Source organism: Chiroxiphia lanceolata, chromosome 1 (genome assembly GCF_009829145.1).
Source record: "Chiroxiphia lanceolata isolate bChiLan1 chromosome 1, bChiLan1.pri, whole genome shotgun sequence".
In the NCBI taxonomy this organism is placed as follows: domain Eukaryota; kingdom Metazoa; phylum Chordata; class Aves; order Passeriformes; family Pipridae; genus Chiroxiphia; species Chiroxiphia lanceolata.
The window spans coordinates 62,842,525-62,859,223 of NC_045637.1; the positions used below are offsets into that span (position 1 = coordinate 62,842,525).

Consider the following 16,699-nt stretch of genomic DNA (forward strand, 5'->3'; position numbering starts at 1 on the left):
CAAGTTGCAGTTGGAAGATTTCTAAAATCCACACAATAGGGATTTCTCTGCCAGCTTTCCAGATTTAGACTAATGCAGGAAGGCTAGAATTGCACAGCAGGAAAAGCCAAAGCAGTAGGCTTGGAATTCTTACATTGTGCACTTTACAGTAATCCCTGAATAACAGCACTTACATGTTCCATGTAGTATTTTAAATCTGTTAGAGTTAAGTGATATATCTAGATCACTACTAAAAATACCATGCTAGGCTGCAAGTGCCTAACTACTACAGAAAACAGCAAAACTTCGAAATGAAAGAGTGGCATCTAAAAACTTGAGATTCTTTTCTTGCATAAAGTAATACAACTCCATTTAAACAATGAATTCACACCAACTCATATTGCTTTTAGGATTTGACACTGAATCACACAGATTTACTCGTCTTCCTACCGTAGTACTGATTAAAGTATGAGCACACACCTTTTCCTTTGTCCTTCTCAAATTAAAATGCATAAAGAAAAATACTTACGACAAGTCACTGAAGTCTGGAAAGACATACATGTGCCTAAAGCTATCAATGGCAATGACAGGACAGTCTGCTGGAGTCTTCTGAATGTGCAGGAGTGGGTGCCTGAATTTGTCACAGTCAGCATGGAGGAAGTTTATTGTACCTTAAAATCGTGAGCAGATAAAAATCCATATTAAAACTTTTTTATTATTATCTTGAAACCTTAACCACTTTCATAACTATTATAAAGGTGGAAATATTAGATACCACATGCAAAACTTGAAAGTAGATCTAAATTTTTAACTAACTCAACCAAAATAACAGATTTTCTTAAAGTGGGGTTTTTTTCCATATTACCAACTGAAGATTTGTTTAATGCCCTCTCAAAATGCATTAAGTCATTTAGACAAGAAGGATTTCTAAACCAGTTACTTACTAATAAATTGTGTATCTATTTTAATAATTTCCAAAGGAGTGAGTCCTCACTGTCAGAAGTGCATAAAGCCCTTTGGTCTCAAGAGTTTTAAAGCTAGGATTCTGTTAGGTCTTTGCTTCTGCTCTACTGAGTTGCCTGGAAAAAAATTATATCAGTAAAACCAAGAAGTAGTAGGAGTTACTACAAACCTTTTTCACCTATTAACTGTCGTGCAACCTCCTGTTGGAATTTCTCTAAACTCTCCAAGTCATCTTTCATATGGAAAAGTATGAGAAAAGGAAGGCCCTCTTCTGTCAGTTCCTGCAGAGAAAACAAAGGACAAATCACATTTCTTCCTTTCCTTAAGGGCACTTAAGTGATTCCAGGAATTTTCAAATTCAGTGAGATCTCTACTTTAAAAAACAGACGAAAGAAAAAGACTAAAGACTAACTGCTAACCCTTCCTCTAAGATACCTGAGTGATACAGTTAACCAATGTTTCCTTCCTCTTATCATATACAGCAGAAAAAGGATGACAGTGTTTCATTATCAGCATTTCAGGAAGGGATACACTTGCACTGGAATACTTGCACGAAAGAAATAACCCAATCCTGAGAAAACACATCTTCATAGAAACAACAGTAAGGTCTGAGTATCAAATGGTATGGAAGGCTGAGGGTGTATTCTAGACCCAGTCCTAGCTTGTTCACATAGTAAGGTGGTGCTTTCTTAGCATAACACAATGAACAAGTATCTTTAAATAACCCTATCTCCTCCCCCCAGTAAAGAAAAAATCAGAAACTAATGACACAGCCATATCAGTTATCAAATACTGCTCTTCTGCCAGTAAGTGTGTCCTAACTGGTCATCTGTGTAACACTATTGCTAAATTCACAGGCTAATATATTACTAAAATTGATTAAAAATGCAAATCTTTGTTGGACAGGCAAACTTTAATTCCTCATAGGAATGCGTCCTTGCAGCCCAAGTGTCTTTAAAAAAATTTCTGTGCCCAGGGACATATAAATACAGGAATTCCTTGAATAATTTATTCTGGATTTTTCTTTTACTTAAATCCAAAACACAAACAATATGCACTTACTTGCTTCAAAAGTGATTTTTAGGCACTTATGAACATCAGCTCAACTCACTATAGGTTGATTGAAAAAAAGCATCATTTATCATCTAAGAAATGCCTAGAGTTGTCTTTCATTTGCACAACTGGTGTAACAAGCAAGTGCTGCTAATGCTTTGATTCAAGCCTGTACCAGCGTAAAAATTGTGCTTTTTGAGAAAGACAGCACTGGTTCATTCTGCCACCAAATAGAAAAATTTCTTCAGATATTTTTGATTTGTGGTAAGTTGGAAGAAACACTTTCCCTGTCAGCAGGCAGCCAGTTACACAGTGTACATGAAATGGCTGTCCTCCTCCCTTCAACCAAATCCATCAGGTAAGTTGAAGCCTGGTCTTTTAACAGTAGATCCTCATAACTTCAGTGCTCTTGAAACCCAAGCTTCCCAACTCATCTATAAACCAACAACTAATCCTATTTGCTCATTCTCATTTTTGTGTGCACAAATGCAGCTGAGTCTCAGCATCCTCTCCTATTACAGGATGCTAAAAATCTGTTTTGTACCACTGCAGTTATGGCTCTGTTTCCCCACTCATTTCACCAGGTACATTTCCAGAGGGAGAACTAGACAGAGCTTGGTGTTCTGGCTCTAAGGTCCCCTCTTGCTTGCAAGCAGCTAAGAGGACAACCTCAGCAAGTTACATTAACAAGATTATTCATCTCCAAAACAAGTTGTTAGGACAGCTGGCTTGAATGCCTTGCTAATCTTGGCCCTAACTGGTTTCTATACAGTATCTTCCTTTGCTTTTCTATTCCAGCTTTCATAGCGTGCCTCATTGATGAGGACACAGCAAGTAAAATAGCTATTTCATTTGCTTAGACTGCTCCCTCAAAAGCTGTTTGATTTGGCCCTGAGAATATCAAAAGATTTTTCATTAGATCTGAGCTTCTCATGTTACTTCTGTATGCCTTTGAGAAACTTTTTACCCTTTCAAAAACTTAAAGTTCAGCAGCATCATTAGACCACATAGGTTCATTGTATTCATAGAATTATAGAATGGTTTGCATTGGAAGGGAACCTTGAAGATCATCTAGTTCTAACCCCATTGCTGTGGGCAGAGGCACTTTCAACTAGAGGAAGTTGCTCAGAGCTCCTTCCAGCATGGGATGGGGCATCCACAACTTCCCTGGGCAACCTGTTCCAGTACCCCTCCACCCTCACAGTAGAAATTGTTTTCCTAATATCTAATCTAAACCTCCTCTCTTTCAACTTGAAGCCATTCCTCCCTGTCCTGTAGCTACATGTTCTTGTAAATAGTCTTCCCCATCTTTCCTATAAGTTCCCTTCGGGTACTGGAAGGCCACAATTAGGTCACCCCAAAGCTGCCTCTTTTACAGGTTGAACATTCCCAAGTCTCTCAGCTTTTCCTAAAAGACGAGGTGCTCCATCCCTCTGATCAACATGGTGGCCCTCCGGACTTGCTTCAACAGGTCAAGAGGGCAGAGCAGAGGGGCAGAATTCCCCCCCTCACCCTGCTGGCCATGCTGCTTTTGATGCAGCCCAGAACATGATTGGCTTTCTCGGCTGTGAGTGTACATGTGAGTGTCCCGTTGTGTCCAGCTTCTCATCCACCAGCACCCCCAAGTCCTTCTTGGCAGGGCTGCTCTCGATTCGTTTAACACAGAACTAAGCAGCCGGATTACAGGCCAAACAGTGATTTCTTCTGAACGAAATCACTGATTCCAGCAGCCTATTCCTGTCAGGTACAGGAACTGTCTCAAATGGACAGTCTCCTCAAGCAGAAGGCCTCGCTTCAGAGTTCTTTTACTATGTGTTGTCTAAAGTCACAATGATGAACTCTGTTCAGATTGGGTATCTTCCTGTCCACAATGTTTACCAGATAATGAAAGCACTAAGAAAATGAGGGAAAAACCTACCAGCAGTTTACAGAGACCAATTCTGATTTTAAAAATTAATTTAAAGTCTGTGGAAGAATTTTTTGTCTTTATCTTACTTATATGGTATTCTAGTACCATAAACACAGCTTAACAGTCACAGCACTTCATATTTTTACCCTGTACTGCTGTGCAGTATGCACAATAAGTAAGAGCCCATTTAAGTGACTGTACAATCTAAGCAAGCAGAAATATCTCAATTTTGGCATGTTTAAATTTGTTTGGCTACTGGCAGCACTGAATTTTTTAAACAAATGTTGCTAGGCAAAATGTCACATTGGAATTGTTTCTATCTACCTAAGCAAGTAGGAATCAAGAGTTAAGAGAACAAACAGAAAAAACACAACATACTCTGGTACAAAGCTGACAGTGATGAACCTCTGGCTTCTAAGGCTCAGAATCCTCTTTCACCATGGGAAAAGTACTCTGAAAATCTACCACACACTGCTAGAGATGTTAACATGTGCCATTCTTTTACATATTGAGTTGCAAATGAAGAATTAAGATTTGTTAAGTATCAGAACTTTCCAATAAAAGTTGGCAAGATTGACTAGAAGAAAGTCAATCAAAATGGTTTAAGTAATAAAACCACCCTGACCCTCCCTCTGCCATGAAACCTGAAGCATTCCATGAGCCCAGAACAGCAGTGTTAGATGCAATGCAGATTCAGGATCAAAAGAATTAAGTGTGCAAACTGAGAATGAATCATATGACTGATTCTTTGGTTTCTCATCCAGTGTGGACAACACACTGCAATTTGTTACAAACCTCAACAGAGTTTCTAGCAGATGCTGTGGCTGTGTCAAAATACTCCTTTTGAGATACTACAGACTTGATAATTTTCTAAAGACCTTTTTTCCTGTTGTTTATTTTACAAGAAAAATCATAATACAAAGTTGGAAAAAGACTAAAGAAGACTAAGTTACAAAAGAAAATAAAAAATCATTTAAAGACAATAATGGTAATGAGAAGAAACGAGATGTTTAAAAGCAAATTGCCAAGTTGCACCTGATGAATTACAGCCAAATAAAGAAAAGCAAGTGAAACAGCACATGCAGCTAAAAAAGATTAAGATTGTACCAGTGCTTAAATGCAGATTGAAAGAAAAAACAATAAAAATCACAGTTTTTATTACCATTCCCAGAAAATTGCAATTCCACGGTCAGCCACAATTTCATGTGTTTGTTTATTAGATAATGCCTTGGAAGTGATTAATACAGTAATATTTTTCTACCATTAACATTAAACTTTAAAAGACAGTTATAACTAAAGGATAGTTCACAAGTGTTTTATTCTTTCAAATTGTTGACATCCTGACACGGGCGTTTTCTACTCTGACTAGAAGCATTTTTTCCAAGGTCTGGATCTTAAATGTATCATTTAGTCATGACATCCACATAATAATATATACTTACTTTAGATGAATAACACAACCTACCCAAGGTGTTACACATGCCACACATACTTGTAGACACACATATTCTTAGCCTTTAAGTGTCCACATTCCACAAAATCACCAGACACTTCTTATTGGACCTATATGCATCAAAGCTGGTCCTGCACTTCAGTCACAACAACCTCATGCAATGCCATCAGGCTAGGGAAAGAGTGGCTGAAAAGCTGCCTGGTGGGAGAGGACCTGGGGGATGAGCAGGGCCAGGGCAGTGATCACCCCCTTCTACTCAGCACTAGTGAAGCCACACCTCAAATCCTGTGTTCAGTTTTGGGCCCCTCATGGCAAGAAAGACATTGAGGTGCTGGAATGTGTCCAGAGAAGGGCAACGGAGCTGGTGGAGGGTCTGGAGCACAAGTCTGATGAGGAGCAGCTGAGGGAGCTGAGGGTTTACCCTGGAGAAGAGGAGGTTCAGGCAGAAACTTACTGCTCTCTACAGCTCCCTGAAAGGAGGTTCTAATGAGGTGGGTTTTGGTCTCTTTTCCCAGGTAACAAGAAATAGGACACAAGGAAATTGCCTCAAGTTGTACCAGGGAAGGTTTAGACTGGATATTGGGAAAAATTTCTTCACTGAAAGGGTGGTCAGGTATTGGAACAGGCTGACCAAGGAAGTGGCAGAATCACCATCCCTGGAAGTGTTAAAAAAACCCACATGGATGTGACACTTGAGGACATGGTTTAGTGGTGAACACAGCAGTGCTGGGTTAACAGTTGGACTCGATGATCTCAGAGGTCTTTTCCAGCCTTAGCCATTCTATAATTACAGCCTCTTACTTTGGTAGCATATGCAACTACAACAAATCTGCCTCCAGTGAATTTCAAGTCTAAACAAAAAGCTCCAAAAGAATGAAAAACATTATCTGACAGGTATTTTCTGCCTAAAAAAAAACTATACAAAGTTCTTTGAAGTGAATTAGGGACCTTGAAAGAGACATTTTGGTTTTGAGAAAAACCCCAAAACTAGAACTGTAGAAAAAATTCTTACCTCCCCATTTTCAAATGTAATTTCTCTAACTAGTGGTACACATTTATCTTGTGTCCATGCATAAACCAAATCAAAATTGGTTAGCGAGCCTAAATACACCATATCTGGAGCATTTTCCTGTTGAAAAGAAAAATACAGTAGATGACAAACAATAAAAGTGACATTGCTACCTACAGAGATTAACTACTCAATATAAAATAACAATATTCATATAAATATTGAAAGCAAATCTTATACCAATTATACCCTTGTGCATGCAAGATTTTGATTAACTATTTGATAAAAGTACAAATGGAAAATGAATATTAGATATGATAATTTATGCACTCAATGCCACTTTTTAAGACAAGTTATAAAGAGTTGAAAAGATACTTTGTTTCCCAACTGGAGATGCTTCAAATAAAGGCTATTTAGACTTCTGCTAGGTTGAGAAATAGTATCTCCAGATGTAAAACCCCCATTTAGATATAAACTAAATGCAGACAGCAAGCTGCTTCATGCTGATAGTTACAAAGACTCACCAAAACCCCTTCCTAATGTCCTAGAAGGACTTAAAATTGGTATTTTACATTTGCTTTTCCAAAGAGATACGAATAAATAATAGTTTTCCTTTATTTGCTAGTAGTTTTAACTTATAATTCAGTGCTGACATCCTTTAATTTAATTACAATTTTGGTTAACATGAAGTGAAGCATGACTTTGCAAGCTGTGGCCATGATTAAACACACCTTAATTCAGAAATGCCATATAAATTAGGTAACCTAATAAATTCTGTTGTTGAAAAAAGAAAAAAAGAAGGTTTGAAACTCCCTTCCTCCTGAGGTCTTTTTTCATCTATTTTCTCTTTTGTAAGCAGCTCTTTTCCTACAGTAAATTTGCAAAATGAGCAGATTTTTAGATAGGACATCTCTAAAAAGCAGCTCTTACAGGTTTTCTTCTGTACTGAATTTTTCCTCAAGTGAAACTATATTTATGAGAGTTTCTTAACACACAGTAAATTTTTTTTTTTTTTTTTTAAATTAGGAGAAGAGCTCTTAACCCTTGTGGACTAAGGTACACACAAGACAGGCAAGTGACAGTCAGAAAAATATGTAGTAATTGTTACATGCTTTGAACAACAGGAAGTGCACCAGCTTCATACCTTTTTAAGAGTTCTACAGAACACACAATATCTATACACATAATGCGTTGACTGTCCTTCTCAGAAAAAAAAAAAATTAATTCTGTACATTGACATTTCGAGCGACAGATTTAGGTTTTGTGCATTAACTGGCAACACATGAGATGGAGATCTCTTTCACTGACTCAGAAACACTAGTTTCTATGATCCTATTTCTCACACTATTTAGTGATGAAATAAAACCAAGATTTGAGATGCAGTAACATACTGAATGATACAAACAGTCTCCACTTGTTCATATTCACATATAACGACAATAATCAGAATAAAATACATAGTTCCACTTACCCCTGGTGGCTTGTAGATTATATTGTCTCCGCTAAATCTCTCTGCTTTTGAAATAGCCCTACAACAAACCAACCAGTAAGCATGTCTTGGTAGACACAAATAAAATAACTGAGATACCAAAAATCATATTTTAATTTCCTATCCTTACTTTACTTCTTTTTTTTTTTCCCCCTTCACAATTTGAAAATTAAAATCCTTCATTTTTAAAGCAAACTGTACAGTGACTCCACAGAAACCTGACCTGGCTAGATAAGAGGGCATTAACGGAGTCAGCAAGATGTACCCCTAAGATCAGAAGTGTGGACTAAAGGCACTGAAGTGCAAGTGATGAATGCCAGTACAATTTTGGATAAGAGATTGTCGGGGAAATTAAAGAAGTGAATTAAAAAAAAAAATCTTAAGGAAGGAGAGGAGAGAAAGGTGGATTCTTGTTTGCATTTACTCTTCCTGTTCCACTGTTTACACTAAAAATTTACATCTTATCTACCCTGATAAAGAAGGGCTTTGAGGTGTTCCATCAGCACAAGCAGTTGGAAAATGGATGGCAAGTAAGCCCACACTGTCTGTGTTACCCTCAAAACAGATCTAGAGAGCAGACACAGCATGCAGTTCCTGGCCACTGATGATACAGTATGTGTGTACCCAGAAGACATGCAGTTCCTCCTTGGTATTCAGCTTACTATGTCACCTTAGAAAGTTCCTCTCTTGCCTCCAGAATATTTTGTGGTTCCTTAATCCCAGTGACAGCAGAGCACCCTGAAAGCTGCTAGCTTGTACCCGAAAATTGCCATCTCTTATTCAAGCAAGTTGGGACAGCTATGATTCCATCGGAGGAGACAGAAAAATAAAATAAAAGAAAGCTCTCAATAAAAACAAACCCTTAAACAATCTTCAGATATATAAAGAGGCCTCCTCACTCCTCCTCTCCCACGCCTAGCTGTTCCAACGTAAATCGGGCTGGCAAGACAGAACTGACTAGATGCATATGCCACAAAAAAGTAAAAGTGCCCATTTCTTTTCCCTTTAACACAAGCTAAAAAGAAAGAATGTCAGCCTTTGGGAAACATGAGGTAAGTGTTCCCCCTTCTCTCTCCTCTAGGTGTAATATAAACATTGGTGAAGACTGATTAAGAAATGTAAGAGGGAAATAAAAAAGAGAAGTCAAAATATCTCAATTTATCTCACTGCAAGATTAGCTAAATCTTCCAGGGGTCTGAACAACTTAGAGTGCCAAGAAAAAGATGGACAACGTAAGCCTTAACCCAAAGTACCTAAACTTTATTTCCTTCATTTGATCTGATTATCTTTTTCTTATCACATAGAAAGGATGCCTTGCATAGTATATTACACCTATCAGTATTTGCATCAGTTTACAGATGAGTATTTTGAAATGTATTTTTATATTCCAGACAGGACTCCTCACATAATGTGAAATTAGGCTTCCTAGTGACCACCATCACTGACAAAAACCACTCGCATACCAAATAAGCCTTCACTGAATAAGAAGAAAGTGAAGACGTAGAAGCCACCTGCCCAATCACTGCTTGATAAGATGATGATAATCTATAATGAAATATATGCTCTGGGGTAACCCTGTGGTAGAAGCCAAAACGTCCTCTTCTGCTCTTCCACTTCAGCAGCTGCAGTTGTGACTGATTTTTTTTTTTTCAGATAACTGAAATAAAGTATGGACATGATGTGAAAATCCCAAATGCCTGAAGATACACCTCTTTAAAACAACTACTAAAATGGAAACACTTCAGTTTGCATTTCGTCTCTTCTTGAAGCAGTAATGTAAAAGGGAACCTCTTGGAACCACACAATCCCCCCACCCTCCACTGCCATATTTACTTGCTAACAAAAAATTAAAATAGTTCCTAGATTCATCACTGCCTTCCATAAACTACTTACAGATCATCACAGCCTTTTAGGATAAAAGTATATTTTGGGTGGTTTTTGTTTTGTTGTGGGGTTTTTTTTGTGGTTTGTTTGTTTGTTTATTTTTTGTTTTGACATTCTCTTCCGCTTTCATGAATGTTTCAGATTCATTCCTCTCTAGTTCTACTTCTAAAATCTGCCTCCAATAATGTCTTCATCACATTTTTCACCTATCTCCTTCTGCCTACAACTCTTCTTTCACTAATCTTGTTCTATTGCCACCTCAGATCTGTACAGAACTGTAAGGATCTGTTCATTAAAGAAATCTTTTAAGCATCGAGATGATCTACAACTAAGTACCATTAATACAGTTTAAAAATAAGCTATTACAAGTACCTAAAGCCAGAGTAATTTTGGCATAAGGGGACTGTTCTGCCTTGACAGAAATCAGCAAAGTAATTATTTTTTTTCCTGTCAAATTGATTGTTTTATTTCAGCTTACTAGAAATTTGAACATGACTGCTCACATTACCTACCATATACCTCCCAAGCCACATAGCTGTTGAACTCTGTTCATAGCAAACCCAAAAATACCTCCCAGGGTCTGTCAGGATGCTCAGTCAGAAGAGTCTGACCGATCAGTGCCAGCTCCCCGTGAAGCATTTTGCTATATATAATCCGAAAAGAAAACACTGATATGTGGCCAGTATCTCCCTCAGAAGTCTTTTCACATATAGTTTTTTTTAGGAATCTTAAGAGCCACAGCCACTCACAGGTGAAAACATTTAGTTCCCAAGGTTGCTGCTGGGAAGGCTGCACTTTAAAACACTAACAGCTCCAGGCTAGAAAGGGAATGGGAGTCTGGAGATAAGAATAATGACAAGCCTGCTGTGCAATCTAGTTATATAGGCAGGTTAAAAATAATCAAACTCTGATCCATTCCATTATGTCTGACTACTGCTTATATCTGAACAAAAAAATATAAAATAAAACCCCTATAGTAACAACTTCAAGAACAATGCCCAACAACCAAATGCTAACACTGAGTGGTGGGAAACTATTTCTTATTACAGGAAATTGACAGATAGCAAACCAAAGATGAACAGACTCAAACAACAGGAGAGAGAATCTTCAAAGTATTGCTATCTTACTAATAATTTTTAAAAAGGTATTTCTGAAAAGACCAAAAATCTATATGAGGGGGCAAAAAATAACTTAAAATTCCAGTAACGACTCAGACTGCCTGTCCTGAGAGCAAGCCTGCATGCACTCATCAGCAAATGCTTGAGATAATGGACACTCTTTGGGGATAAGACTGACAGACCTACAGACCACAGGTTTGCCTGCTTACACAGCCATACCATTACCTAACTGGGAACTGAAAGCCCTGTGTGCTCCCACACATTGCAAATACTCTCCCCCACCCCCAAACTATTTTTGGAGACATATTAGAAGAGGCATCAGTGACTGACAACAGATTTTGTTCAAGCAGATGAAACCTCTTCTACCTCAATACATCCTCTCAGTTTCTCTGCTATTCTCCACTACATCCAGTTCAAAAAACTTGAGGCAACTTTAAACGTTATAAAAGCTAGCTTAACACATGCAAATTCTTGATCCTGCAACTGTGGGTAAACTGAAAAACACTGCATTCCCATTAATGCCCAATCACTTCAAATTGGCAATTGGTGGTGGCATATTAAGCATTGCTGAAAGAATCTATAATTCCATTTCATTATGCTAGTTATAAAGGGAATCACTCACTCCCAATTTGTTCTTCTTCTTCTTCCAGTGAATGGCTTAATATTTTAAAATATCACTGTAAATCTGTATAACAAGGAGAAAGTTGAATTTCTGTAGGTTTTTCTTCTAGACTTACACTCCATAGCCCACCAATGCAATTGCCTTTCTAAATTGTTGCATTGACCAGTGACATAGAACTAAGACCCAGGCACAGAAATTAGGCATTTTGGAACAAGGTCTGCTACTGAATCATCAAGAGGAAATGAGCAAGCAACTACACACTTTACAGGAAAAAACCCCTACAAAATAGATGGAAAAGACCCCTTCAAAAAATGGTCCTATTTCAAAGAAAAAAAAAATCTAAAAGGTTGCAAAAAAGAGTTACTCAGTCTGCAAAGCTAATGAATTTTTTTTCAAAACATTTTCAAGCTCTTCCGTACTTGTTCTTCTCTCTCTCTAAAAAAGCAGATTTTTCGGACACAACTGTCTTTCACCCCCTGAAACCTCCCCAGTTACACTTAAACCATACTGACAAAGAGTGGAAAAAAAAAAAAAGAAAAAGGAAGGGAAAAAATAAGAGTTGAATTTCACAGCAAACATTAAGGTTAGGAAGAGTTTTCTCCTTCTATCCTCTCAGTGTATTTACCTATTAAGGTCTAGTCTCGTCAGTTATGAAACGCTGAAAGTATTAAAGAAGTCCATTCAATTAAATTTATATACAACTCATAAACAGAATTTCAATAAGGAAGTCATGCAATCAACAAGTTTTCCCACTTACCCAAAGGCAGATAGGAACACACAATCATCATGCAAAATATTCGCTACTCTTTCAAAGGTTCTGTAATTGTCTGAGTCCTTTTGCTCAAAGTATCCAACAATATTCCTTCTGCTGCGCTGTAAAGACAAAGGCTGAATTATAATTTGCACCAAACTATCAAAAACTATCATTACTCCCTATGGATATTAAATACAGAGATGCCATTCATTTGACAGTCATTAAACGCAGAAATTATGTCTTTTCTGCCTTTTCATTATTCAGAAGCATCCTGCAAGTATTTTTTCAGTGAGAAATATTTTTTAAGTATCTTGTCAAATGCAACATATTATTCTTTTCAAATTACTAAAAGCAAAATAAGTAATTTGGTCGTGGAGTGAAGGTGCCTGAAAGTTAAAAATTATTTCAATATAGTAATACTGCAAGTAATTCAGTTTTCCACTCAGTTAAAAAAAAAACAACATACTGAACATTTCTGAATGAAAAAAAAAAAGTAAATATGTTCTTTAAATACATTATGTTCCACCAATTCAACATTAAAAAAAAAATAAATAGAAGGAGTAAAATTGAAATACTTACATCAAGAGAACTAATTTCTTCCAAATCCTGGACCTCCCGAATGGGGTTACTCTTCTGCTGCCTGATGTAATCTGCTATTGCTGTCACAGATCTCTGGCCCCTGTATTCCCTCTTCATCATCATGCCATTCCGGAAGAGTTTCAGAGTTGGGTATTTGCTTATCCTGTACCTCTGAGCTATATCAGCTAAAAAGAAATTAAGAAAATAAAACCAAAGCCCTACAAATACAGAAATACACTGAACATGCTGTCTTATGCACGTATATGTCTGCATCTCTGAACCAGTAGTTCCACATCTTTAAACAAGAACAGAACACCATTGAAAAGAAAACCCAAATCAAGAAACAAGCACTACCACTGGGCAGAGAACAGATGGTAGCCACATTATTTCTCACATGTACTAATCTTCACAAAGAAAAAAATTACCAAAATTGGGATAAGTAAAGAGTCGACTTGGGCAGGCATACTCATTCAGTGCACTTCCTACGAACAACTAGGAAAACCAATTTAAGAGCATACCAAGAACATCAGAATCTTAAAAAGCTTGTCACACCTCAGTTAATTAACTCACTTGAGAAACTTTTAATAAAATAAATCATCCCCTATTTTTCTTTAAACTCATTATGATTTTCATCTCAATTGCAGTGCTGGAAAAAAAATTGTCATGTCTAAAATTTTAGAGAATGTGAACCCTGTGCAAAGTATTTCTTGAAGCCTACAAAGGCCAGAAGACTGCTGTTACAGTTCTGAGCTGTTCAAGTTTTGAACAAACACAAAATTTCAGGTTTCTAAATTAAGGCAAACACCTCTCTGGTCAACCAGCGTCAGCATTCCCTTCAAGACAGATCTTCATTCAAATCTATAAACGGAGCCCAACTTTCTTCTAGACTTGAAGCTTCACACAACAAAGTAATGTGTGTTTGCATTCCTCTAGCATAAGAGCACCAGCTCTTTTCCCCTATGTATAACATGTCAGTTATTTAAATTATTTATTCACAAGACTTACAAATGTAAAAGAATAAAAAACAGAAAGAGGTTTTACAGGAAAATTAGAAGAGTGGCAAAGAAGAACAGTGAGCAGAAGCAATAAAGCCCAGCTTCCCACACATGTGTGTCCTGTGCCCCTCATCTTCAACTACCACAACAACATGGTTCTTCACCACACCCCATCAGAGCACAAGGGCCACATTTGTCCCTCTTCCACTTTGCTAAATCACTGGGACACAGCAAACTGCAATAGGTGCTGCAGCTAGCTCCCAGCTGGGCATTGACAGGGAAGCCTACACATAACCAGCAAACGGTTCATGGCACATTGAGCAGGATCCAGCAGCCTTGAGTTTTTACAGCAACCTTTGCTACAGTGCAGAAGTTGATTTTGTGCATCTCCAGTATCCAGCAACTGCTTTAATCGAACTTTGTAAGTACTCAGTAACTTATAAAGCTCTTCCCTCTTTCAGAGGTGGCTGAAGTTCAGCAAAAAGCTTGAAGTTTTTACAAGGAAGAAACAAGGTAACCAGATACACATTGGGTTCTCAGGAAAACAAGACTGAAAACAAACAGTAGAGACAAAGCCTGTAAAGCCAGGTAGATTTCCACAAGCACTTTCCCATTGCTTTTGCTTTGTTGTCCCTCGGAAATAAACCTAGAAATAAATAAAATCTCACAGCCCCTGTGAAAACCACGTCCTCTGTTACAGACTGGGATGCATTTTACCTAAACCTCTGTTCCTAAACCCAACTAAATCCCCAAATATGAGCAGTCTGTCCACTTTTCTGAGCTGCTTAATCCTTAGAGGTGACTCATTCCAGTCAGCCACAGCGACCACATTTCCCCTTCTCCCTTTCTCTCTCAAGAAAGGAGAGAGATGGTGAACTTCAACAGGCCAGTTTATTCTGCAGAGACAAAGAAATTTCATTCAGTCAACAGAGAGGAAGGCAACAAAAACATGGGCTGAATGCATGTTCTCTTACTTTTCACAGACTCCTTAAGAAGTCACAGGATACACTTCAGGTGACTTGGATTAGCCCACAGCAGGAAAGCAACCAAATGAGGGACCATCAGCATATGTGGCACAGTACTAAATTATGTGAAAACTAATCCTTTCTGACCCTCCTTCTCAGTTACATATTTATCACAAGCAGATTTGCTTTCTATCTTAATCTTACTCTTTTTTTAAAGAGAACAGAGACAGAAGTCTGAATTCCCTCCTACCTGGAGAACTCTCAGTGAAACCATCAGCAGCTGCAATTGCTGCTAGAAAACTACTTATCCTACTTGCAGCTTTAGTTACTGAAACCAATCTTTGTACCAGTTGCACAACTTAGACAAATCTGAGAACTGAAAACAAATTGTGCACAGCTAAGGAGTAAGTGTTCTTTAACATCCCACAAAGCAGTAAACTTAAAAGCTTCACCACCTAAAAAGCTAAAGAAAGCTTTGCATCACTATAAAATAACACAGAATTCAGCCTATCAATTTTGACTAAGAGAAAGGCCTTGACCTCTTTCCTAAATATCCCAGAAGTGCATTTCTGAATGCACTAATTACAGTTAAAATTAAGGGTAAAGTATTTTATGTCCTCAATTTAGAGTACTTTTATTTCAAATGAATACAAATTTCTCATGGGAAGATGCCAATATATTCAGCATTAATGAGTATTAGATCAATAATCTTTTCTTCCTTTAGATTCCACCACTTTTTATTTAAAGTATCTAAGAGCCGCCTGCAAGAAGCTGACAAATATAGCTGGGGAGAAATCACTCCATATTTGCTTGGTGGAAGACAAACATCATCTGCAAAGCAGGCATTTGCTGCCCTTTTCTGCTGATAGAAGGACCTTTGGTCTGACAGTACATCAGTCGATCAAAACTTGATCAGGGTCTGATAAGGGACAAGGGTTTCGCAGGAACACATTGAGATTAAAGACCAGCACCGTTACACATCTGCACAGCAAGAGAGCACCAAAAATGACGCTTTTCTGTTTCACAACATGGACTTTTGCTTCAGGTTATTTCCACAGTTATAGGAGGATTGCAAGGGTTGCAGAGTGGGCATTCAGGGGATCATGAACGTTCTCCAAGACGGAGATTGCAGTCCCTAGGGATGTGGATCTTCATCAAGGGCTGAAGTTGCGTAAAAAATGTAATGGTAATAAAATGCCCACTGTCAAAACTGAATTCAAACATTATTTCATAAGTCAGAACTTGCGTGATCTTTACAAATTACATTGAGATTCCATGAATGCTGGTATTTGAACTAACACAGAGAAATGACACTCCTACACAAGTAAGTATTTGAAAACCATCTTTTTACAAAATATAAAATGCAAGTACACGAAAAATTGTTTGAATTAATTCAAAAGTCAAATAGAGTAAACCTTAAATGCTTCATTAAGCTCTGGCATTTGATACAGGTAGAGTTAGCATAAGCAGAGCAACTACAAAATTATATTCCTTTTAAAATTGGAAATACACAATGCAAATACATGGAATATTGTTTGAACTCATTCACAGATTGCATTAGTTATAGTAAATCCTAAATTAAATTTAAAAATATTTCCAGACATTCCCACTGCCCATTTTTTCATGAGAAGAGAGATTTGAAACAGATAAGGGCAATCTCCCTAAAAACAAAAAAACCCCTCTCCCAGCTACGACTTTATGACTTTTTATTTTCTTCAGGAGCTAAGGTACATAAAAGGAGCAAATCTTGTGTTTGTACTTTGCTGAATTAATCATTAAACCCCAAGTCTAGTGCCTGTGCTACCAGAATGGTTTCCCATTAGTTATGATAGGAAGCTACTGACATACTTGATCATTTTTTCTTCTACAAATCAAAAATTTCAAGCACAGCAATGACTGTTGTATTCAGATGATTCTCTCCTCCCCA

At 37.6% G+C, this 16,699-nt stretch overlaps 1 protein-coding gene across 2 annotated transcripts in view; it reads right to left on the reverse strand.

The window, feature by feature from the left end:
* The window catches only part of ERP44 (endoplasmic reticulum protein 44), a 53,090-nt gene that overhangs the window by 5,249 nt on the left and 31,142 nt on the right, over nucleotides 1-16,699 (reverse strand). For both annotated transcript variants that reach the window (XM_032693124.1, XM_032693134.1), the window contains 6 exons: nucleotides 12,813-12,997; nucleotides 12,237-12,352; nucleotides 7,838-7,895; nucleotides 6,370-6,486; nucleotides 1,112-1,223; nucleotides 509-650 (listed from right to left, as the gene is read on the reverse strand). In XM_032693124.1, the coding sequence (XP_032549015.1) occupies nucleotides 509-650; nucleotides 1,112-1,223; nucleotides 6,370-6,486; nucleotides 7,838-7,895; nucleotides 12,237-12,352; nucleotides 12,813-12,997 (730 nt within the window). The remainder of the gene's footprint in view (nucleotides 1-508; nucleotides 651-1,111; nucleotides 1,224-6,369; nucleotides 6,487-7,837; nucleotides 7,896-12,236; nucleotides 12,353-12,812; nucleotides 12,998-16,699) is intronic.